At 48.2% G+C, this 25,605-nt stretch overlaps 1 protein-coding gene across 1 annotated transcript in view; it reads left to right on the top strand.

Annotated features, from left to right (window-relative positions):
• The first annotated feature begins 3,044 nt into the window (after window positions 1-3,044).
• The window catches only part of Cpxm2 (carboxypeptidase X, M14 family member 2), a 118,835-nt gene continuing 96,274 nt past the window's right edge, over window positions 3,045-25,605 (top strand). Inside the window, exons 1-2 of the mRNA XM_028868477.2 lie at window positions 3,045-3,500; window positions 13,471-13,569. Of these exons, the coding sequence (XP_028724310.1) occupies window positions 3,185-3,500; window positions 13,471-13,569 (415 nt within the window). The 5' untranslated portion in view covers window positions 3,045-3,184. The remainder of the gene's footprint in view (window positions 3,501-13,470; window positions 13,570-25,605) is intronic.

A 25,605-nucleotide genomic window follows, 5' to 3' on the forward strand; every position in this document is an offset into this window, starting at 1 on the left:
GCAGATGATTGGTTGGAAAGACTCCATCAGGGCAGTCAAGAAGGCAGAGACCTTCCCTGCATACAGGCAGTCATTAGAAGGCAGGAAGAGCCTTGGAAAGGAGAATAGTAAGTTCAGCTTTGCTCTCCTCTCTATATTTTGTGACCTTTGACTGAATGCCACAGATTTCCGAGTGAGTGTTCCCAGGGAGAAAGGGAGACGAGGAGCGTGCGATGCTGCTGGCTGTCACTCCGGAGGGCTGGCTCTGAGCACTCAGTCTCCGCTCTGTTTGTCCTGCTGCTCTAATTATGCATCTCTCCAGGGAAAACAAACAAGCAAACATTAGCAATGAGAGCTGAGATGAGTAGGACTCATTTCCTGATTCCAGGGATACGCAGAGATGCGCATTCAGATGGCGACATTCAGATGGGGACGTTCTCTGGAAACTTCCTAGACACTGCAGTGCAGGTGCATGCTCCATTGTTGACCTTGGAGTTGCCAAAGGGAGATATAAAATGGTTTCAGAACTAACTTATGGGTTGGAGGCTACCAAGATTTACTATTTTGTAAATACTGGCTCAAGCAGGTTGTGCCTGGACCATTACCAGTTTGCCATATGTCTTAGGGTGACTCTGTTCCCAGCCATTCTGTAGGCTTCATGTGAAGGGTAGTGTTAAATTTCAGCTGTCAGAATCATGTGAAAAGCACTCAAGCCTAGCGTTTAGGAGGCTTCATAGGTCTGCATGGGCCTGGTGTCTGTCTGCAGCTAGAACACTTGCCCTGGGTAATACGTATGGCCCTTCTGGCCAGGACCCTAAGTGGATCTCTTGCTAGTCTTTGTCTAGCTGGCTGGGACTTGAGGAGTGTGGCTTGCTGATGGAGTCTCTTTCTTCTGTGCCACACAAGTCCCTGGAGGCTCGTTTTCTTGTCTGGAGTGGCTGGCTTTCGATAAAACAACACCTGTGAGTGAGCTCAGGGTACATAGACAGAGAAGAATGGATGGGGTCTAGCCCAACCCAATGCCTGCCTGGAATGCCAGGGGAGGAGAGGCTGTCTCTTGTATTCTGGAGAAGTCTTCTGGATCTTGGATCCTGAGTATCCTGGAGGCTTGAAAACTAGATTCAAGGCCTTCTGGCCTTCCTCCATGGGTCCTGTGTCAGGTATTTCCCTTGGAATACCCTTCCACTTGGGAGTTCCTGACACTGCAATTCAAAGGCTGGCTGGGTGGCGGGGATAGGAACAGTGAGGCAAAGGATGAGAACATTAGAGTGAGGCAAAGAATGATGGCTGACCTGGATGACACCTTGACACTGGGGGCCTCAAGCTTGTGAGTCCCTCCCCTAGGCAAATGGGGAAGCCATAGCCCAGTGCCCAAGTTCATTTCAGAGTCACCCTAGGGTCACATCCAGGCCCTCAGGGACAAACGGACAGACTTGAGGGCTAGTTGTTCTTGTGGCTGGCAGACACTGTACCCCCCTGGAGGCATCTCTACTGAATCCTTAGAACCTATGAGTTAGGTGAGCAGAATAGACTGATGACAGTTGACCAGTCTTGGATCATCTCAGAGACTCATCTAATCCCATGAACTCTTAGAAGTGGAGACTATTTATGCTGGCTAGTCTTATGCCAACTTGACACAAGCTAGAGTTATCTGAAAGGAGGGAACCTCAATTGAGAAAATGCCTCTGTAAGTTCTAGCTGTAAGGTGTTTTCTTACACCTTAGTGATTGATGAGGGAGGGCCCAGTTCTCCCTCATTAGTTGTGGGTGGTGCTGACTCTGGGCTTGTGGTCCTGGCTTCTATAGGAAGGCAGACTGAGCAAGCCATGGGAAGCGAGCCAGTAAGCAGCACCCCCTCCATGGCCTCTGCATCAGCTCCTGCTGTCAGGATCTTCCCTGTATGAGGTCCTGTCTTGACTTCCATCGATTATGGACAGTACCGTGCAAGTGAAAGCTGAATAAAACCTTTCCTCTCAACTTGCTTCTTGGTCATGGTGTTCTGTTGCAGCAATAGAAACTCTAAGACACCATTCCCTAGCAGGCTGTAGAAAAGATAGGGGTGATTTGAAGGTATAGCTTAGATTTGACCTGTGAGTACTGACTCGGAGATGCGAGGCTGACTGCAAAGACCCGGAGGCAGGCCCTGGCAGGCACACAAAGCAGGAGGCTGCCTGCAAAGTGGTCTCGGCTAAAAGCCAGTGGATATATGGAACCCATGAGTACCGCTGCTAGGACCCGATTTTAGCGACACACTGAGTGACTATGAAAGTCATTTCCCCTCCAAAACGCTAATGAGTCTCTCAGCTACCACCACCTCACGCCCAGACGTCAGCATGGTGCTGCTGCCTCAGACACTTAACCTATGAGTCAGTAAGTCTCTTGTTTTAAACCCGTCTCGATCACTTAGAGGAGCCGTAGAATATTGCTGCAGACCCCGAGTCCCCAGCATCCCACCCTGGAGAGAAGCTGGGGCCACTAGCTTCCGCTCCACTTAGAGAAGACTGAGAAAAAAACTAAGGTATGTTGTCCAAAGGCAGGGGCACTTTATCAAAGGGAAGCGACACCAGGTTTCTCCAGACAGGCCTGATCCTTGAGAGAGCCGAATGCTCTTTTGTAACTTATGAAATGGTGGTCTTTGGCTGGCCCCATTCTCTCCAACAGGAACACTCTGGAGGGGTCCCCAGGCCCTTAGGCCCTGCTCTCAAGGAACTTCATCCAGGGAACCTGGGGTTCCTGCCTAGGCTGGGGGCAGCAAGACAGGTGGGAAGCCCGCTGGGTCTATCTGACCTCAGGATTTCAGGCCACTCTTAGATTTGTCCTGCAAAATGAAGGAGTGGAAGGCAACCCCGAAGTTCCCTCCCAAGATCAGCATGCCCCACGTCTGAGAAGGAGTGCCCAGCAGGACAGAATGGGAAGGACAAGGAAGGCTGGTTACAGTCCTAGAATGAATGGTCCTCCAACACCTGCTGGGGAGGCCCCGGCAGGAAGGAGGGCGGGTCTGCCGGCGCCTCGCCTCTCCTGGGCGCGCCCCTGCCCGCCCAGCTCCGGCCCAGCCCCGCCCGTCTGGCCTGTCCCACCCGCCAGGGCCCCGCCGCATCTGCACCCGCTGCAGCGCCCGGCTCCCCTGTCCCGAGCCACAGCGGTCATCTGTAGCCCGGTCGCTCCCGGGAACCTGGACCCAGCCCAGAACGGGGGGCTGAGTGGGCATGGCCTGTCCAGGGGCCGCCTCCCGGGCGCTGGCCCTGGCACTTGTGGCGGTGGCCTTGGCTGGGGTCAGAGCACAGGGCGCAGCCTTCGAGGAGCCTGACTACTATGGCCAGGAGCTCTGGAGACGCGGCAGCTACTATGAGCATCCGGAGCGGGAGCCGGAGCTCTTCTCGCCTCCACTGCATGAGGGCCTCGGGGTGGAGAAGCAGCAGCAGCAGGAGCAGCATCAACAGGAGCCCAGGCCGCCCAAGAAGGCCGCCAAGCCCAAGAAGGTTCCCAAGAGGGAGAAGGTGGTTGCAGAGACGCCTCCACCAGGTAACTTTTGGCGTCAGGCGGCCCGAGGGGGCGCCCGCGATCGCCGCATTCCAGGGCACACCTGGCTTCCTAGTATGTCTCCCTGAGTGATCCCAGCCAAAATCCTGTGGTGCTGGCTACTCACTAGAGACTGTGTCTAAGCTAAGCCCAGCTTTCTCCCCCTGCCTCCTCAGGCAGAAACAGAATTGTGCACTTTGAGAAACTGCCTGGGGAGCTGGCCCTCGGTGTCCCAAGAGGTGTCTGTTGCTTCTTCCTGCTGTTTAGATCTTCAGTCTTCAGAGGCGTTTTCTTCAGAATGATTTCAATCAGTCGGCATGTGACTGGCTGGTGTTATTTGGCAGATGGTCTTGGCAAGGCTTGGTCAGTGACCTTTATTCAGGCAGTGCCCCATTCTCAGTTCCCTCCATACCCCTGTCAGTGGGCCCTTGAATCCACTATGCACAGGATGGCACAATCCCAGTTGGAGACTTCGGACCACTCTTGGCCTTTGTAGCAGCCAAGATTCTGCCTTCTTGGAAAGGGGCAGACTACAGGAGCCCTGGAAAGCTCTGAGTGACTGGCAGCCTGGGGTGAGCGATCCATCCTTTGTGCCCATCTCATTTTCCTTAAGAGATTTAATTAAAATCTGTCTTCACTTTCTTCTGGTCCAGCCGTTATCACAAAACCTGTGAAGAGGACTTTCTCTGAATTGTTTCAGATGGTGATTGCTCAGTGTAGGAGTTATGTTCCTACTATTTCAGCCATACGGAGCCAGCAGGACAGTGACCAAATTCTACGGCCTTGCTGGGTCTTTGCCTGAAAAGAGAGTCATGTGCTAGGTCCCAGAGCTCTGAGCTCAGAAGTGGTTTTCATTTGGTTAATGGATACCCAAGTCATCAACCAGGGTGGCAAGGGAAGATGCAGACACTCTTGAGGGGTGGGTCCCATTTGAGCACCACCTTTGTATATGGCTGAATCTCTGCCATGTGCCATTGACAGTTCTGTGGGTTGTGTGACCCCCCCCCCCATAGGACCATAGGGGCTTCCCAATTTTTTTTGGCGCGGGGTGGTGGGGGAGGGTAACAGGGATTAAGATGTAGAAAGCTGCAATGACTTGGCATCCAAGGGTGGGGACAAAACACTGACTTTGGTAGTGTCCACTGGTCTCATTAAATTGTCTTCATGGCTGAGGAAAATGGCTACCCTTGTTATGCTACAGTTGAGAAGCTTTAAACTCAAACAGGGAAGTAACTTATTTTGTTACTGTCTTGCTTGGGAGCATTGAAAACCCACCTTGTCAGCCAAGTCTTAGGCTTGCTGTTTAGGGATCTGGAACTTGAGTACCACTTTTTGGCCTCAGCTGCTTCACCTGCAGATAGAAAGAACAGTGTCTGCCATTGCATTTTACTGTGTCTGATGAAGCCAAAGCCTTTCACAGCATCCTTTAGTGTGCTCTCGGGACCAAGAACATAAGACAACCTGGTCCCTCCTCCAAGGACCTCACTGGAGTCGTGAGACTTTGGGGAAATAATCACAGGTGTGCTGAGAGTTGTATTGAACACGGGATGTCAGGAAAATAGGTAGAAGGATGAGGCCAGTGCTTCCCGGGGGAGATGGCCAACTAGGCTTGATTAGTGAGCTGCCTTTGTTTGGATACTCTTAGTCGTGAGCAGTTATAGTCTTTCCCAAGAGCTCAGGAAGTCACAGCCCAGCCTCAGCAGTGTCTCCAGCTTACGTGTCTGGGGGGTGGGTGGGGCGTCAGCTATTACAGCCCAGAAGTGGTTCTCCTTCCTTCTGGAGCATTGCGGTTATCAGCCTTGGAATGGAGTCTCTGAAGGAGAAGTCAAGTATCATCTGGTTTGTAAAAAAGGCCACCTTGCAGATAGAGGTTAGCCTGGGACTAACAGAAAGTTAACTGTTCCTGGTGAATAGTTAGCCACCTGGGTACTGTCTGCAAATGGAAGACACATCCTGAAGCACCAGAATCAGGTTCAGAGGCCTTTGGGGAGCTGCTTCCTGACTCATCGCTATTTTAGCCATTTTTCTAATGAATCAGGTGGGATATCTTAGAGCTTCCCCAGATAGGACAAGTGTGACATTCACCAAATAGTTTAAACTAATACCTCTTTCTCTCCCCACCTAGTGTGGCATGCATGCTTGCGTGTGTGTGTGTGTGTGTGTGTGTGTGTGTGTGTGTGTTCAATAAAACTTTCAATTGTGGACTCCATGTAGTAGAGGAGAGATTAAATTAAAATGATCTTGGTTGGGGGACTCAGAAGAATTTGTCCACTTCAGTTGCACAGAGAGATGATTCTATCCCACCTTAAGTGGTGCGCGTGGCATACATGATGCTCACGGTGTCATAGAGGCACTGTTCTGTGTGGTGGGCTATTTTATAAATAGGTTGCCAATCTTAGGAATGTGCTTGAGAGGAGGGAACCTGGGGATCCTGTCTGGGGTGTTAGATGCAAACTTCTGGAATTTACTGCATGGCTATTGAATGCTGGGTTCCAGGACAGGGTAGACACTGTGGTGGGAGCAGAGGGTAAGATTGAGAGATAGGTGAGAACATAGAACTGACTTGGGTATCACATTTGGAGACAGTGAAATGCTTTCCACTTGGCTCTTGGGAGCATAGAAGTAGGAGTTGATAAAGGAGAAGCGGGAAAAGTGTGTGTGTGGTGGGCACTAATGGGGCATGTGTGTGGATCCCTGAGGAGGCTGGTGCAAAGGCTATTTGGTCTGGCTTTGAGTTTTGGCTTTGATCCTTGGCAACCGTAGAAATGCCCTGTGGATGCCGTGTGCTGATATCTATGGAGGTGGCTTGGAGAATGGAATCCTTTGGCTAATTGGGGGTAGCAGTGAGCATCCTCCTGTGATGGTTGGTTGTCAGCTTGACACACCTGAGAAGCAGGAACCTCAATTGAAGAATCACCTCCATCAGATTGCTCTGTGGGTATGTCTGTGGGGGACTTCCTTGATTGCTAATGGGTGTAGGAGGGCCCGGCCCACTGTGGGTGGTGTTTTCCTTAGGCAGGTGGTCCTGGGCTATGTAAGAACGGTAGCTAAGAAAGCCAGTGAATGGCCTTCCCCTGTGGTCTCTGCTTCAGGCTCCTGCCTTGAACTCCTTCCCTAGCTTCCCCTGATGATGAACTGTAGCCTGTAAGTTAAAAAAAATCCTTTCTTCCCCAAGGTGCTTTTGGTAATGGCAACAGAAGGCAAACCAGAAACACCTACTCTGAAAAGCTAAAACTTGAAATGGCTTAAAAATCTGAGCCCTTTGAACACCAGTACACTCATGGTGAATGCACCATGAAGCTTTGCTTTAACTCAAAGCTACCTCCAGGCTCTGTGTGTGGTGTATATGACACATAGATTAATTCTATGGTTGGGGAAAACCGTGAAATCTGAAGTGTTTTCGTTCCCAAGAACTTGAATCAGGGACGCTTAAGCAGTATTTCATTTTCAATGGAGAAGGGCCCCGCTGTACTGAATGGAAGAGAACACTGAAAAGCGTTTACTGAAAGTTTGGTTTAGAATAATTATAGACTCATAGGAACTTACAGAAATATTATCGTGAGGTACCATGACCCACCCCTCAGTTCCATCAATGGGAAATCTTAGGTAACTCTAGTGTAGGTTCCCCAACCCTGACACTTCCAGCACTTTGGACTGAGTATACATGTGCTGGGAGGTGGGGGTGGGGTGGGGGTTGGATCCTGTATGTTGTAGGATGTACACCTTTGACCCATGAACTACTACAGGACCTTTCTCTCAGCCTTCACAAACAGAAATGCCTCTAGACATTGCCAGCCATCTGCAGGGGGCTGAGAATGACCATTGGGTATCAAAAGCATGGCATAGAATGTTATACGTACTGTGAATTAGATTGTAATATTACATTTCAGTAGTTTCTCCACACATGTATGCATGTATATGTGCATGTATGTATGGTTTTTTTTTTTTGAGACAGGGTTTCTCTGTGTAGCTTTGTTCCTTTCCTGGATATTGCTCTGTAGACCAGGCTGGCCTCGAACTCACAGAGTGCTGGGATTAAAGGTGTGCACCACCACCGCCCGGCATGCATTCATGCTTATGTATGCGTATGCACATGTGTGCTTGTGTGTGTATGGGTCCACCAGGGTATAGGACCATGGAATCCTCGTCTGAGGCCTTTCGTAAGCGTCAGTTTATCCCAGAATCTTAGAACTTTTAGGAAAGTAAATGGTCACAGTGCAAATTCCTATCCACTGCAGGGTTCAGACAAGAGCTGCCCAGCCTCTGCTCCACCCCTCCCTAGATGAGCTCTCCCCACTTTAAAACCATCTACTCATTGGATGGGCAGTGCTGATTGCTAGAATATTCTTTTTCATTGACAGCCTCCTTCTAACTCTATTTATTCAGCTGTTTCTGGTTGAATTCCACAGTTTCTGCAGTTGGAATGCTTTGTGGTCCCAGGAGTGAGCCTCAGGTCCCTAGTTTTCATTATCCAGCATGAAGAATAAGATAACAGCTCCATGGGGGTCATGCCAGTGGATGTAGGGTGTGCTTATTTTGGGTTGCCTTTGAATTGTGGCCACACTCCTTTTAGAGGATGAAATGTAGCCAACTGATAGACCACAGTTGCATAATTCACCTGCCTTTTCCTCCCACATGGCAGAAAGAAACAAACAAGGCTGGGAATAAGGGATTTGAATATTGTTTTCTCCCCTCCTTGGCTTAGGAGCCGACTCGAATATGGTGGCTTCAAATCTGATTTCCCACTGACTCCTTTGTCTGTACCATTTCCAGGCACCAGCTAGAAGGTACCACTGTTTGGATCTGAACAAACCCGCATGGATCCCCTAGTCCGAAGCTAGTCCCTCTGGGACGTGCTGAGTGTGGAGGGAGCCATTTTTTGTTTGTAGGTCTATGCCGGGAATCATCCAGTTTGTGTTTAGTGTGTGTTGTGTCCCGGCTGTCAGGGAAAATAAAAAGGTGGTGATTTGTGCCTATTTGCTTGTAAACAAAGCTCTTTCTGGGTGAGCTCTTGCTGGCTGGTGGAAAGGGCTGTCCTGTAAAGCTTTGCCTGGTCTCTTGTTGGGTCAGAGCCGCCTGGCCTTTGTTAGAAGTGCCCTAACTTGGGCAAAACTTAAGTGTGAGGAGGAGGTATTTGTCAATATTTCAGTAGTGTTTTTAATAAGCTCAGGGAGTGTCATTGGCATACTTAAAGAACAAGAAAGCCTTGATGGCTGCCTGCATGCTTTAGTATCAGACCTGAAGTATTTCATCCAAGTCACCTCCCTGCAAAGCTCCAAGGAAAAGGATGGATTAGGGAGGGGAAAAGCATTGCTTTCTGAGGCACCGCTACCCTTTCCAGAACCCTTTCCAGAACTCTTTCCAAAGCTAACTCACTACTGGCCTGCTCCTCCTGCCTGTGCCCATGGCTCCGGAAATTAGGGTTGTGCCTGGATGAGAGACAGTGGAGACCCTACAGGGGTGGAGGAAGCCAGATTGCATGCTGTGCTTCTAAAACAGCTGTGGCATTTCCCCATCTACCTCTTGTGTCTGTGACTGCCAAGTCTCAAGGTGACCGTGCTTCATTTAGACTTGGGACAAAACTAGTTTTAACTCCAGAGCCTGGATTTTGTGGGGAGGCCTCCTTTGCATGTCCCAAGGGGCTAGGAAGACAAGTGCCAACTTAGTGTCACCCAGCAGTGACAGGTTCTGTCCTCTGAGACCCTCTCAGGTCCCTGTTCATGCAGCTGCCACTTGGATTGTGAAATCTCTGAGTTAGGTTTCTTTGACTGGCTGTGGGAAGGGTTAGTATCCCTAAGTGGCTGGCCTGAGATGACGGATGGCTAACATGGCAAAGAATACCTACCTTCATGTGTTAATCAGCTTCTGATGCCATAGATTTGGATATACTATATATGCCATGCAAGGCATGTACAATGCTCCCTGGTAAGCCTGTTGAGGATTCAGAGAAAGCTAGGGACCGAACTGTGCTCCTTCCGGGCACATGTGACTTTCCAAGCCTTGGTTCCTCTATGGAGGATTGTGTCAATAACACTCACACTCCCTGTTGAGGTGTGAGGTTAGATGGGTGTGGCCCCGTTGGTTCTGACCGGGGTGGGGTGGGGCAGTTTTGTGTTACCTTTTCCCCTCCGCTCCTGGAGTACCTGCCAGGCTGTGTCCTGTAGACGCTGACGGACAATGCCCCTGGGTTGTTGGCATCCCTTTTCTCCTCATAGCCCCTTTCCTTCAAGCTACATGCAGTCATCCCCCAGGTACAATCCTGCAGCACATGCCTGCTTACCTCAACGTGTTCTCGGCAGAACCCAAACCCAGGCAGATAGGTGCTCCGGGTACCCGCAGAGCCTACAGATCCTACTGCAGAGCCTACTCGCCTGCACGCACCTGCCTGCCTGCTGCTGGTCCTGGGGTCTTTCCTTAGAGACAACGAACTTCCACTCCATACCCTGTTTCCTCTGACACTATCATCAGAATTGGAAAGGGGCACAGGCTGTCCCCTCTCTGTCCCTTTCCTGCTCCTATCTGCATAGAGCAGGGACTTCATATATATATATATATATATATATATATATATATATATATATATATATATGACATTGTAATGTAATTACATAATTTCCCCTCTCTCTTTCCTCCCTCCAATCCCTCTCATGCACCCCCTTGCTTTCTCTGAATTTCATGGCCTTTTTCTTTAATTGTATATATACTATCTATACATGTAGGTATAGATATATAGATATAGATTCCTAAATGCCTAACTACAACCTGCTCAATTCCTATAATGTTACCTGTATGTACTTGACCTCAGGGCTCACACTTGGTATTAGATAACCAAGAGTTGGGATGCTCTTCACTGGGACACCATCTCTCCTGCTCCCAGCATATTCCCTAGCTGCCCATAGTGCTGTGTCTAGGATTGAGTCCCCTTGAACTTTTCCCCTTTCATGTCCGAATATCCACTGACATTGTCACTGTTCAGGAATTGTTTGGGCTACTATGCTGATAAGACTTCGTGGAGATAGCCTGTCTCTCATTTCTAGGAGACACAGTCCTGGGAAGTGTCCTGTTCCTCTGGCTCTTACACCGTTTCTCCCTCCTTTTTTTACAATGATCCATGAAACTTAGGTGCAGGAATTATGCAGTAGATGCATCAGTTGGGACAGGGCGCCACATGCTCTCTTGTCCTCTGCATTTTGATAGGTGGTGGTTTCCTGTAATAGTCTTTATCTGTTGCAAAGAGAAGTTTCCTTGATGAGGGGTGAGGACTGCACTTATCTATGGGGATAAGGATAAATATTTAGAATGTAGTTAGAGATTATGCTGGTTTAATAAAGAGCTGGATGTAGGTTCTCCTCCAAGATCCATGTCTTCACCGCCCTGAGTGGCTAGCTAGGTTTCCAGGACCAGGCATGAGTGAACTTTAAGTCCAATTAGAGAGTGGTTAGGTACTGCCAGCGCTCGTGTGCCACTATCTCGCGTCCTTAGAGCTATCATGGCGTGCTGGACTTCACTGCGGACCACAGGCATCATAGCTCGGTAGGACTTTTGTTTGCTTCCTTCCCTGGAAGCTTCATAATGCTGTCTGACACCACGAAAACTAGTCCTAAGGCAGGAAGGAGGCTTTCTGGTCAGATCCAGATCAGGCCTCAAGTTCAAATAATAATTAAAATAATCCCCTGGGGAAGCAGAGACAGGAGGCTCCCTGGGGCTGTTGGCCAGGTAGCCCAGCTGGCTTGGCAAGTTCCAGGTGAGTGAGAGACGCTGTTTAAAATTGGAAAAAAAAAAAAAAAAAAGTGGCCGGTGCCGAACAACTGAGGCTGTCCTCTGATGTCAACACGCATGCGTCCAAAGTTGCTTGTGTACTCCCACACATGCACACACAAGTGGGGACACACACACACACACACACACACACACACACACACACACCTCTTTCCTAACACCTGCAGGAGGAGAGAGACCTTTAGGTTGCATTTCTTGGGAGCTGCTGAGAGAAACTCATGTGGAACCCTCCTGCCATGGGTTTCTTACCACGAAACAGGCAAGAACTGCCAGAGCCCTGGGCCAGCTCCCTCCTTCAGGGGGAGTGCAGAGCTTTGTGGCCTGGAATTTCCTGGGGAAGCAGAGACTGCAGGGAAGCAAAGGCTTTTCAGTTTGGGGTGTGTGTGTGTGGAGGGGGGGGGCATTGCTACTGTAAGCTCCTTGTGCAGCACAGGGGAAAAACAGTTTTCTATTAAGCCAGAGGAATTATATTTATCGTGGTGCACCAGAATAGAACATGTGGCCAGCGTTAGCGGTGCAGTGCGCTACTTTTAAGGAATTCTGCACTGTCACGCGGCCCAGATGGAGATGCTGATTGGATTCTGGCTCCTTCTCCGAACACTATTTCCCCTTCCCTTTCTTCTTTCATCTGTACAGACCATATGGTGCCTTTCTTGTTCTGGGGGAGGAGGGGTCTATGGCAGCAGCCTTGGTGCTGGCAGGGAGGGCTCTTTGGAGCTGGTCACTAGCACTGTTACCTCCTTCCTGGCTGTCAGTGACCTTGGGAAGCCCTCTTCCTCACTCTAGGTTCTTAGCCTGTGAGTTGAGACCTCTTTGGGGGTGTGTGTGTCACATATCACATGTTTACATTATGATTCATAACGGTAGCAAAATCGCAATTATAAAGTAGCAATGCAATCATTTTGTGGTTGGGGAGCACAGCATGAGAAAAAGGTTGAGAATCATTGCTCTAGGCCTTTATGTTCTCCACTGTAAAATGCCCTTCCTGTCCTCAGAGGCTTGAACCTTGCAGTGAACATGTCTTGTAAATTTTGGAGCCTGTTAGCTATTAGCAAATGGGATAGTGTTAGCGACATGTGGGCCTCGGGATCATGCTGGCCTGGTAGAGACAGCAGCTGTTTTTGCACCCTGAGTCTCACAGGTATCATTTTATGCCCTCACTCTAACTGTCTGTGTGGCAGGCTCTGCTACCTTCTTCTGTTGAGGAGGGGAAGAGGTAGAGAGGTCAGGCTGGTGCCCTTGGGGGTACCCTGGCTGTACCTGTCTCCCAGGTAACACCCTGGACTGTGGGTGGATCATACCTCTTCTCCTCTCTGGAAGGCTGCACCCCTAACCCTGAGCTGGCTAGTTTTTATATAGAGGCTTTCTCAAGTCAGGGGCACTCGGTATGCCATTCCTGCCCTCAAAGCCCCAGGTGATGAGCTAAGCTGGACAGGCTTGCTTAGCCCCTCCCCTGACTGGATCCTGCTTCCCCTTCCTTTCCCTCAGCACTTCCTAGACAATGAGACCCCTGCATTAGGCTTTGCTTAGCGGCAACTTGACTCTAGACAGATGCTATCAGAGCCTCTCCGAGGAGGATTCGATTGAAGTGAGGAATCAGGAAAGGCAGTTTTTAAGATGATGCCAGAGCTGAGACTTGCAAGATGAGAAGGAGCCAATTAGCTTGAGAGTAGAGGGGTAGGCGCCCCCACGAGGGGGGCGATTTGTGCTTTGTTGTTAGGACAGGGGTAGGGCGACAAAGTGAGGAGAAACTGAAAGGTTAACAGGGTCACATCGGGCTCCCAGGTCACTCCCCAGTTAGTGAGCAACAGACTCACAGGTCCCCAAGACATGGCCTCGGAGAGGGTTGGGTGTGCGAGCCCAGCATGGGGAAACAAGCTAGCTTTGATGTCCAAGTCCAGCTTTGGTCTCCAGTTCCAGCTATTACTCCCAGTGCTTCAGGGAGGCTCAGCAGCGTTTTGTAGGCTTACAATACTTAACAGCATGCAGTTGTGCATGGGTCTCGTGAGGGGTGATTATCTCCATATGTACCCAGCAGCCTCTTCTTTAGTCACAGACCCCTTAGAGTCCAAGGCCCCGGGGCTGGAGAGAAAAGCTGGGATCGGCTGTCTGTAGGAGAGGACCATGAGTTCTCATATCCAGAGGCTTGTCTGATACGCGGAATAACAATATCGTTCTCTCTTTTTCTTTCTAGGTAAAAATAGCAACAGAAAAGACAGAAGAAGCAAGAGTCTCGAGAAAGCTGTCCGAGATGATCACGGTGGCCCTGTGGCCCATGAGTATGTCAGAGAGAGTAAGTGAAGCTCTTGGAGGTCCACTACCCCATTTCTGTCACCTGCCCATGGTGGGTGCAGGCAGCTGGCATGGCTGTCTGGTCATATACACCCTGTAGAGGTATTGTCTGGACCTGTGTCTGTTCTTAGCCATTGTGCAGGAGTGCAGACATCTCAGCAGCTCAAACTTCTCTCGGAGCGTTGCTGCCCCATGCAGGTTTCCCCCATTGAATTGCTTGAGTTATGTCCAAGTTTCCTGTCCCCTCCCTTAGACTCTGTCACTTGGAAGTCCATGTCATTGTGATCTCTTAGCTGCCCATAGCCTTGGTTGTGTATCTCTTGTCTCTCAACCCAGAACAGGGTCTCTGGTGGCATAGATAAAGCTTTCTATTCCCAGAATCTGTAATACTAGACCTGACAGCTTGCAGCCATGTGTAAGTGCTTACCCTACTATGTTCAGCGGTTGGTAGTAGGGGTGGGAGTAATGGCTTGATTGCTAGAGTGCTTGCCTAGCATGCATGAAGCCTTGGGCTTCATCCCAGCACTTCACACACTAGGTGTGCAGCTAGAAGACTAGCACTGTAAGATCAGCACTGTAAGACCTGAGCTGTAAGATCAGCACTGTAAGACCTGAGCTGTAAGATCAGCACTGTAAGACCTGAGCTGTAAGATCAGCACTGTAAGATCAGCACTGTGAGACCAGCACTGTAAGATCAGCACTGTAAGACCAGCACTGTGAGACCAGCACTGTAAGACCAGCACTGTAAGATCAGCACTGTAAGACCAGCACTGTGAGACCAGCACTGTGAGATCAGCACTGTAAGGTCAGCACTGTAAGACCAGCACTGTGAGACCAGCACTGTAAGGTCAGCACTGTAAGACCAGCACTGTAAGGTCAGCACTGTGAGACCAGCACTGTAAGGTCAGCACTGTAAGACCAGCACTGTAAGACCAGCACTGTAAGACCAGCACTGTAAGGTCAGCACTGTAAGATCAGCATTGTGAGACCAGCACTGTAAGATCAGTACTGTAAGACCAGCACTGTAAGATCAGCACTGTGAGACCAGCACTGTAAGACCAGCACTGTGAGACCAGCACTGTAAGGTCAGCACTGTAAGACCAGCACTGTAAGGTCAGCACTGTAAGACCAGCACTGTAAGGTCAGCACTGTAAGACCAGCACTGTAAGGTCAGCACTGTAAGATCAGCATTGTGAGACCAGCACTGTAAGAACAGCACTGTGAGACCAGCACTGTAAGATCAGTACTGTAAGACCAGCACTGTAAGACCAGCACTGTGAGACCAGCACTGTAAGATCAGTACTGTAAGACCAGCACTGTAAGACCAGCACTGTGAGACCAGCACTGTAAGGTCAGCACTGTAAGACCAGCACTGTAAGGTCAGCACTGTAAGACCAGCACTGTAAGGTCAGCACTGTAAGACCAGCACTGTAAGGTCAGCACTGTAAGATCAGCACTGTGAGACCAGCACTGTGAGACCAGCACTGTAAGACCAGCACTGTGAGACCAGCACTGTAAGATCAGCACTGTGAGACCAGCACTGTAAGGTCAGCACTGTAAGACCAGCACTGTAAGACCAGCACTGTAAGATCAGCACTGTAAGATCAGCACTGTGAGACCAGCACTATAAGACCAGCACTGTAAGATCAGCACTGTGAGATCAGCACTGTGAGACCAGCACTGTAAGATCAGCACTGTAAGACCAGCACTGTGAGACCAGCACTGTAAGATCAGCACTGTAAGATCAGCACTGTAAGATCAGCACTGTGAGACCAGCACTGTAAGACCAGCACTGTGAGACCAGCGCTGTAAGATCAGCACTGTGAGACCAGCACTGTGAGACCAGCACTGTAAGACCAGCACTGTAAGACCAGCACTGTGAGACCAGCACTGTAAGATCAGCACTGTAAGACCAGCACTGTGAGACCAGCGCTGTAAGATCAGCACTGTGAGACCAGCACTGTGAGACCAGCACTGCAAGATCAGCACTGTGAGACCAGCCCTGTAAGATCAGCACTGTGAGACCAGCACTGGGGAAATAGAGGCAGGAGGATCGGGAATTTAAGGTCATCCTCAGCAACACAGAAAGTTGTAGGACAGCCTGGGATATATGAGATACTGTCTCAAAAAAAAAAAAAAAAAAAACCCTCAAAAACCAAATCCCAAAATTAAAGAAAAAGAATGTTCAATGTTATTATTTCTAGACTCATGGAGGAACGCTAACCCATTGGCTGTAGCTATAAATATTCTTAACTATTTTGTCACTGTTATTGTACTAAACTTCAATATTCAGGATCATTTTCTGCTAACATTAGTAATAGTGACAATTTATTAAATGTATATGTAGTTGCCAGATCCTTTGCTCAGTGTCTGACCTTCCAGGCACCCTTCTAATCACAGTGGGTATCATCACCATCACATCATCATTATCCTCCTCTTCTTCCTCTTCCTCCACACTCTGTAGATTAAGGGAAGGTCCTTTGGTCAGAGTTGTATAGCAAAACAGAGCTTAAAATGAAAGATTCCATTGTTGTTGTCTTTTTGCTTAGTAATGACAGCAGACAAAAAAATCAGCTCAATATTTTACAGATTTGCATAGGACTCACTCTTAGCTGCCACATCTGCTCAAGAGCTACGTCACAGAGGTGACTGTCACCAGGGTAGTTGCACATTCCCTTAGGTACAATGTCAGGGTTTGGGGCTGTTTTTCTAACTAACAACCTGCCATCAAAGATATCACTGCTCTGAGTACAGTGCGTTCTAAGATTGAGAGAAATCAATTCTTATGAGCTTCTGCAGTCATTTAGGGATCTAAATGTCTATTTCATCTGAAGGTGAACACTGAGGTACCCACTGGAAGGACCTTGTCCCTTGGAAGGATGTGTTGAGTGTACAGTATGTAGCTAGGGCTGTGTTCCTGGGCTCATCCTGAGGCTCAGGTCCCTTAGCATCTGTGATGGTTAGCTTTAATCATCAACTTGACCTAACATTACCTGGGAAGAGAGCCCAAATGAAGAATTGTCTGCTTTGGGTTAGCCTGTGGGTCTGTCTGTGGGGAATTGTTTTAATTAAGTAATTGATTTGAGAAGATGCAGCCCACTGTGGGAGGCATCATTTCCTAGGCAGTGGGTCCTGAACTGTGTAAGAACAGAGAAATTGAAGTAAGCATGAGTAAGTGTAAACGTGTTCATTTCTCTCTGCACTTGACTGTGGATGTGATGTGACCCATTGTTTTAAGTTTTTGCCACCGTGACTTCCCAAGTGATGGACTGTTACTTAGAATAGTGAGCTGAGATAGACCCCTGTCTCCTCTAAGTTGTCTTTTGTTGGGGTATTTTGTCTAGGACAGTCGTAGCTTCCTCTCTGGTGCTGGGTCCCTCCACCTGCTGGTGGGATGGCGGCGGCAATTGCTGTTTGCTCACGTATACTACCAGGCTGAGGTCGCTTCAGGGTGCTAGCCTCAGGAGCACTTTGGAGTTTTTCTGCCAACCAATCTGGACTTGAGGGTTCTTCAGTATCTGGTGAATTCTTGAGTGCTTTCAAACACATTTTCAAACATATTTTGTCCAGATTTTCTCTCAGCAGCTTCAGCAGAAGGCTTGGGTTGGATTATCTTATTCTTCTTTCTCAGAATTAGAAATTATTAAAATTGGGGAAGGCAATTCAGGAAGATTTTGGAGGCCCGTTTACACACACACACACACACACACACACACACACACACACACCACACCACATACATACTACACACACACACCACACCACATACATACCACACACACACACACACACCACATACATACCACACACACCACATACATACCACACACACACACACACACACACACCACACCACATACATACCACACACACACACCACACCACATACATACCACACACACACACACACCACATACATAACACACACACACACACACACACACACACACACACACACACCACACCACACATACCCCCCCCCCCAAACACTATACACATGGCATTTCCTCTTTTCTGTCACAGATGCCCTCTCTAAGTAGATTATTTTTCTGAGTTGACCTCATGGATGGTGTCACTTACCTCAAAGGCAGCCATCACACCCCTAGTTCACTGAGTATCTTAGCTACTGTATTAGCCTGGGGAATTATTCTGTTTTTCAAGGAGGGATTGATGAGAATCTGAGAGGAAAAGAACAATGACTACCTGTTGCTCCACTGAGGGAAGGATAGAGACTGTGGGTGGTGACTAGATGGTTCACACTGAAGGCAGGTGACAGAGCCTTTAAAAGAGTCTGAAGTCAGTGGGGGCAGATGGAAGTCACCCTCGAAGAACTTTCCCAAGAGCAAATGTGTGCTTAGCTGTTATGAGACTAAAGCGCTGTAACAGTTGGGTCAGCTCTCCCAGGACATGATCCGCTCCTCGGCTGGTTGAGTTCTTGCCGACATCCCCATCTCATTGGTGCCTTTCCAGTCCCTTCCCCAAAGTTGAGAGCTAGTTGACTTTGGGTTGATCTACGTATCATGTCAGGCTGATAGAACGAAGAGACGTGTCTGTGTGCTGGTCCTGAGCAGAGGGTGTAAAAGCCTTTGTCTGTTACCAAATGTCTGTACCTTGGCCACCCACCCAGTGTGCTGAGTGGCCACCACTGTTCTTATTTGCTGTTAGGATAGTGTGCCTCCCCATTTCTGTCCCAGTGTTTTCTGAGAATTTATGATGAGAATCCTTGTGGAAAGTTGACTGGAAGGAGATTTAGACATCTGCCTACTCCAGAAAGCTACAAGAGAAGGTATCACCAAATGTCTAGTTTTCTAGCTGGACTAAAGCTGGCAGTACACAGTAAGGGAGGGGTGAATGTGTCCCACGTGGAAGCTATTTTCTCCTTCTGTAGTCATCTGATTCCCACGTGGTAGATGTTCTTCCACATCTGGTGTTAGATTCAAGTAGGTTTCCTTTCTTGAGTCTTGGGCTTCTAGGGCAAGCTTGGGAGTGGTTACAGAATTTTCAACCAGAATTCCCTGAAGTCTAAGACACTTCCGAGCAATGGAGAGTTTTATGGGTTGCGTCCAGTCATTCTGAGGAAGTTTTATCTTTTAAAATCTCCTTTAAGAAAAAGTTTTTTGTTTTTGTTTTTAATTTCAAATAACTGTAGATTCATACAAACAAACAAAAAATTGAGAGAAGGGTCTGACTTACCTTTCACTCTGCCTGTACCAGAGCTGATGTTTTTATATGACTATAGTGAAGTAATAGAGTCAAGACTGACCTGGACAAAGACAGACCATATTCAGATTCTGCCAGCTGTGTGTGTGTGTGTGTGTGTGTGTGTGTGTGTGTGTGTGTGTGTGCGCGCGCGCGCAGGACTGTGCAGCTATATTATGTGTGGTTTCTGGAAACACTCCTGTCCCATCAGAGGTTCTTTGTGCTGTTCTTTAGAGAAACTCCCCTCCCCATGTTCAAGCCCTGCTTCCTGGCAATGCAGCTCTGTTCTCTATGATGTTGTAGTTGTAAGACAACGAGATACACGAAATCATATGCTATGTAACCTTGGAGACTGACTTTTTTATGTTCGGCATAGATCTCTTTTATTCCTTCTGAATTGGATAAATAGGTCTGGTTTGGTGTTTTTATGATGTAGTAGTTAGGCAAAGCTAAGCCCATTAAAATATTATTGAAGGCTAACATGTGGAGAGAAACCTATGGGAATGTAAGGATATAACTCATTGGCGTGTGTAATCCCCACACATTGATTTGGGTTGTCATGGACACCACACAGTGTGAAAATGCATCATTGCCACTGCTCTTTACAAGAAGAAGATTGTGCTAGAACCTCTGATGTCAGCTCTGGCCCCCAACCAGCCAATCTCTTTGCTTCTCCTTAAACACTGCTGTGATCAGAGGTGACAGGCATGGTTTTGAACTAGGTAATATTGGTGGACAGGTGCCGTACACTCTTGTGTCTGATTCCCTTTGCTGGTTACCATGTTTGTGAGGCTCATTCATGCTGCTGCAAACACTGTGGTTTGTTTATCCTCATGGGTCTGTCCACTGCGGCCTGTGTACTCATCTTCCCATTGACAGGTATTGATGTGGATTTGACCTTTTGGCGATTACAGAGTGCATTTGGGATCACTTTTGTGTGATTCTTTTGGCGTGTACCTCCGGTGGAGTTGCTCGATCATAGGGAGTGGGTATCTTGGATAAGGACTGGTAGGGGGGCCTGAGGATATGACTCAGTTGGTAAAGTGCTTGTTGGGCAAGCATGAGGACCTGAGTTTGGATCTCCATGTTGGAAAGAAAAGTGCTGGGCATAGAGACACACACCTATAACCCCGGCACAGGGGAGGAGACGGCAGCAGGATCTTTGACTCATTGGCCAGCCAGTCTAGCCAAATTGATGACCCCCAGGTTAAATGAGAGACTTTCTTTCTTTTTTTAAAAAATTTATTTATTAAATTTAATTTTACATATCAGCCACAGATTCCCTTGTTCTCTCCCCCCACCCCACCCCCACCCCCCCCACCCCGCCAACCCCCATTCCCATCTCCTCCAGGGCAAAGACATCCCCGAGGATTGAGTTCAACCTGGTAGATTCAGTCCAGGCAGGTCCAGTCCCCTCCTCCCAGGCTGAGCCAAGCGTCCCTGCATAAGCCCCAGGTTCCAAACTGCCAGTTCATGCGCTGAGGACAGGACCCCGTCCCACTGTCTGGATGCCTCCCAAGCAGATCAAGCTAATCCACTGTCTTATTTATCCGGAGGGCCTGATCCAGTTGGGGGCGCCTCAGCTATTGGTTCATAGTCCATGTGTTACTTTTCGTTTGTATATTTGTCCCTGTGCTTTTTCCAACTTTGGTCTCAACAATTCTCACTCATACAAACCCTCCTCTTTCTCACCAATTGGACTCCTGGAGCTCCACCTGAGGCCTGACCGTGGATCTCTGTATCGGGTTCCCTCAGTCATTGGATGGGGTTTCTAGCATGACAATTAGGATGTTTGGCCAGGTGGCCTTCGAATACTTCAGAGATCTATTCAGAGGGCCTGATCCAGTTGGGGGCTCCTCAGCCTTTGGTTCATAGTTCATGTGATTTCATTCGTTTGGCTATTTGTCCCTGTGCTTTATCCAACCTTGGTTTCAACAATTCTCACTCATATAAACCCTCCTCTTTCTTGCTAATTGGACTCTCGGAGCTGCACCCGGGGCCTAGCCGTGGATCTAAATGAGAGACTTTCTAAAGACAAAAAAAGAGAAGCAACGGGAGAAAACACCACGCCTTGACCTCCAGCCTCCATCCGCATGTGCACACAAGCTTACATGCCCATGCGAGCATGTCCACATGTAACACCGCACACACAGAGAACAGGCAGAGAATTTTCCAAGTTGATTATGACCATCAACATTCCCACCAGCAGTAGCTTTTCTTCCTTCAAAGCCCACATTGGTCTTGCCAAGCTTCTCTGTTTCATCCATGTTGGTGACATATGCCGCTGTTTTGATGTGGTCTGACTATGTGCTTTCCTGGTGACTAATGGTTAATGCTTCTTTGCTATTAGAGTGACTCACTTTGTTCAGCTCCGCTTAGGTCACGGTTTTCCTGCCATTCTTTTCATTGATGGGAAGGCTTGGTTGGCTGGTTTGCTCTTGTCAGGCTTAGCTTTTCACTCTACCAAGGATGTCTTTTGTATGACAGATGTTCTTAAACCTAAAACAAACCAATCCTTAATCTTTTCTTGGGTGGCTGGTGCTTTCTCATCATGTTTAATTTGATTTTTGCCTTCCCTAAGGTCTTGAAAACATTTATTTCTATCTTTTACTGATAGAGTCTCTTCTTGTCGTGTATTGCCGCTGAAATTATTTGATAAAATAGAAATGTGAAGTAAATAATAGTGTAGGCAGACCATGGATGTGGTGACAAGCAGTTTGTTTTGAACTAGTAATTACCTTCTAAGGTCTTTATTAGCAATGTATGAGGAAAAATATGAATTTCCCATGATGACTCATAGACAGTGAGTATCAGTCACAGCAGCTTCTGATACGCATGTGTTTGGGAAGTATTGGTTAGATGTCAGGGATTCTATGATGGAAACTCATTTTGGCTTGTGATCGAGGCTCCCAGCCTCTCCAGGCAGGTAGACTAATCTATCTGAGATGGCGGGGCTTTCAGGAGGAGTTTGACTCCAAGGCAGGGTGAATAGGGAGAATGGAGTGGTTGGGAATGGAGTATGGGAGGCTTTCCAGATGAAGCAGCCACTGAGCTGGATATCCAAGGTGAAGATAGTGGCCAGATGAGACCCTTTGAGGCTGAAGCCTCCTGGGGCAGACTCCGTGGGCTCCACCCTTGGCCTTGTCTCCTAGTTCTCTGTGAATTTCCTTCGTTGGACCCTCAGAGCCTGGGAAAGAAACTCTCCAGACTTCTTTTACTGTGTAGGTGAGAGATGCCAGCCAGATTCTGGGGGCCGCTTGAGGTTCTTGGAACCTCAGAAGACCTACCTGAGAGTTGCTGTCATTGACTCACACAAGTCTGTGTGGAAGTTAGGCATCCATTTTTCTAGATTTTGGTTCTTGGGATGGTCATTTAGTTTTCTGTCCCAGCAGTGCAGTGGGGCACGTCTTCAAGGTCCTCTTTGATGTGTTGGGTATTAAAGAGCTTTCCAAGGATGATTAGATAAGACCAAGATTAGTTTATAGACTTCCCAAGAATCTGAGAGACTCCCACGTCCTTCTGAGCAGCTCTTGGTGTCTGAGTCAGGCAGTGAGCCACAGCAAACACAATCTCATCGCACAGGAAGCAGCCTCCACACTCTTCGTTGGTTGGAGGGAATGTCAAGTTCAGAAAGGCAAAGGAAAGGATTCCATAAGCGAGTCCTATTGGAGTCATAGGCAGCAATAAAGACAAAACAATCCAAGAGAGCTAGCAACTTATTACTGGGAGCCTCTTCCCCTCTATTTCGTCAAAAATCTTCTGCTTTGGTAGTAGCAGGCAGCCACAGCAGGCCGCAGCTCCTCTCTGCCAGGAGTGGTGACTTTCCTACTTCCAGCCCCTTTCCTGGTGTGACCCCCAACATCACCAAAGCATTGGTATTTTACTTTTGAACTTTCATCTCAAATGGGGGAACATAAAGAGTATACTTGGGGTCTCCTGTCACAGCTGATTTCCAAACTGAACTTGGCTACATCGTAATTATTTAAGTCAGTCTGGTCTCTCCAAGTCTCAGTTTGTTTATGGGTAAGACCGGTTTGTGGACATTGTGAAGGTTTAGTGGCGAGATGTCCAGAGGGCGTGACTCAGAGGGAGTTGCTTGCACGTTAGCCTAATTGCTCATAGATTTAACAAACTTTTCGAGAGTTGACCTTCACAGCAGTTCCCTGGGGATATGTGGGACACTGGGAGTGGAGTTTGGGGGTTGGTGCGTCCAAATCAGAATCCATGTGCTATGTATTCTATTTCCTGTTATCTCTGGGTCACGAAGTTGCCCCCGACATTAAAGGCGGTAGGCAGTCTTGAGATTCGTTCAAGAACTGATATACAGAGTGTCCCTAGTCTTGTTTCTGCTGCTGTGATAAAGCACCCTGCCGAAAACGCTTAGGGGAGAAAGGTTTTTGTTTTTGTTTTAGCGATGTTATAGGCCGTCACTGTAGGGCCATCACCGCAATAAGAACTCTAGGGAGCTGGTCACATCACACCCACGTGGAGTCAAGAGCAGAGAGGATGCATGCCTGCTGGCTCAGCGACTCTCCAAGCATAAAATTATTTGATTGCTACTTCATAACTGTAATTTTGTTACCGTTACGAATTGTAATGTAAAAGTCTGATATGCAGGAAATCTGATGTGGGACCCCTAATGGTTGCAACCCATAGGCTGATAACCACTGTTCTAGACTGTGTCAAGCTGATAATTAAAATTGGCTATCGTACACAGTTTGGTGGTAGTGGCAAGGACCTTGTGGGTTGATGAAGCTACACCAGGGTAAGTCCTTCACACTGGCCTCTGTGCAAAGAATATCAGCAAGGGACAGAGCTAATGAAGTGACAGGGGGTCTCGTCTCCACTCCCACAGATGGAGTGGCACTGGGAGATGGAGCGGCACCGGGAGATGGAGCTTCATTTGGCACAGGGTGTTCCAAGAGCTGCGTGCCTTAAGAGAAAGTGACTTCGTCGCTGGTGACTGTCAGTCTTCTCCAGATTGTGACACATCTCAGATCTCTAATTAATATTTTCCTGAAGACTTTTTTTTTCACACTTTTTGCCATGTTCTCTCACCCACATGCTTCTTGGGATAAGAGCCTGTTTTAAAAAGTGGGAGAAACTCAGTTTGATGGTCAAAGACATGTTTGTTTTTATGGCAGAGAGAGTTTGTCCTCAGGTGGGTGTGGCTGCTGGCCCAGGGCACTGATTAGTTGGGGAACAGGTCCTTGTTGCAGTGTAGCCATGGAGCAGGGTTTACCAGAATACTGTGATACTGAGGAGGCATGAAGGGCTGCGAATGACTTCCCTGTTTACTTCAAGAAAATTTTTTTTTTTAAAAAAGCCAAATCTCTTGTAGCCCTGGTTAGTCTCAAACTCATTGTGTAGCTGAGGATGACCTTGAATGTTTTATCCTCCTGCCTCCACTTCCAGAGTGCTGGGATTAGAGACATCAACCATCATTCTAACTTCTTCTTCTTTTTTAAAATACAGTTTCATGAAGTGCTAGGGATCAGATTGGGGCTCCATACCTGCTAGGCAGCCACTCAACTGTTATACATCGGAAGCCTCAATATGTAGTAATTACGTCATGGTTTGGCGTTATAATAAATATATAGAATATATAGCTCCAACACAGAGTTCTTGTTTTTTCTAACTACTAGTTACAGACACTTCAGTGAAGCTTAGAAACACCGCTTCTCCCCTTTACCCGTCACCAGTGCAGCCACATTCCTGCCTTTCTCTATAGTGTTTCTTGAAGGATTAGGAAGGCCCTCCTTGCTGGAAGGTAGTATTGGGATTGGGATTGACAGGGCAACTCTTTTCTTGACAATGTAAACCAAAGGCTTTGCAACAGCTACTTTGCCTCTTGTTTGGAACCCTTTGGTTAAGAGGGTCCTCAGTCTCATGTCTCCAGGGTTTACACGGCCTCTGTGACGCTTATTCTATAGTTCCCAGCCAGTGGAGACAAGTACGGGTCCCAAGTATTCACATGTCTGAAGGTGCCCCTGATCCCCTTGGCTGTTGATGGGTAGTTTAGCCGGTAACAAATACATGATTTCTTTTCAGTCAGTCCCCTGTATGTGTAAGTCACCTCTGGGTCATCTCACACAGCTGAAGACAGGCCAAGGACTGTAGCTGAAAATGCACCCCTTATCTCTGCCCTCTTCTATGTTTCTGATCTTAAGGAGGTGGAGGTATGCTTGGAGCCCCTCCATTTATGCTATGGGTTTTCCCAGGGTTCCATTGCCTTGGGGTTTACTGTTGGTGGCTCTCTTCCCCATGGCCGGAATCCAGAACCTGAAGATGTCACTCAGGGACCAGAGAAGCCTTGGGTGGTGGCTCCAAGAATGATGTCAGCTGCCCCTTTTATATGTAGTCCTCTCTAGTCCTCGCTTGCCCCTCTGGCCACAGGAAAGAGGAACTGCCTGCCTCCCTGTGCAGGGCTGAGGGTCTCAGATGCCTTGATGTGTTGTGATGACGCGGGCTCCTCCCTGGCCCTCCTGGCTCTTCAGCCTCCATACTGTTCTATTCATTTACATGGCACCTCCCACCATGGTTCTCTTGTGTGGGAACCAATTTAGGGTGATACCTTAATTACCTTCCCCATCTTTTTCTCCAGCACAGAGGGCCTTGCAGGTGCACCAGTGGGAGGATCTCTCTGCGGATCTGAACACCCACTAGCTCTTCTGAAAACCTTTAGAATGTTCTCAGGGAACCAAGAGGAGGCAAATGAATCAGGCAAAAAAAAAATACTGAAGTTCATTGGGGTTAAGCCTGTAGTATGGAGGACATTTTAGTATCCTGTTCTTTGAATTAATTTAAAGTCTAGAACCAAAAGATAGTTCTCCTACCT

The sequence above is a fragment of the Peromyscus leucopus genome, chromosome 1, assembly GCF_004664715.2.
Source record: "Peromyscus leucopus breed LL Stock chromosome 1, UCI_PerLeu_2.1, whole genome shotgun sequence".
In the NCBI taxonomy this organism is placed as follows: Eukaryota; Metazoa; Chordata; class Mammalia; order Rodentia; family Cricetidae; genus Peromyscus; species Peromyscus leucopus.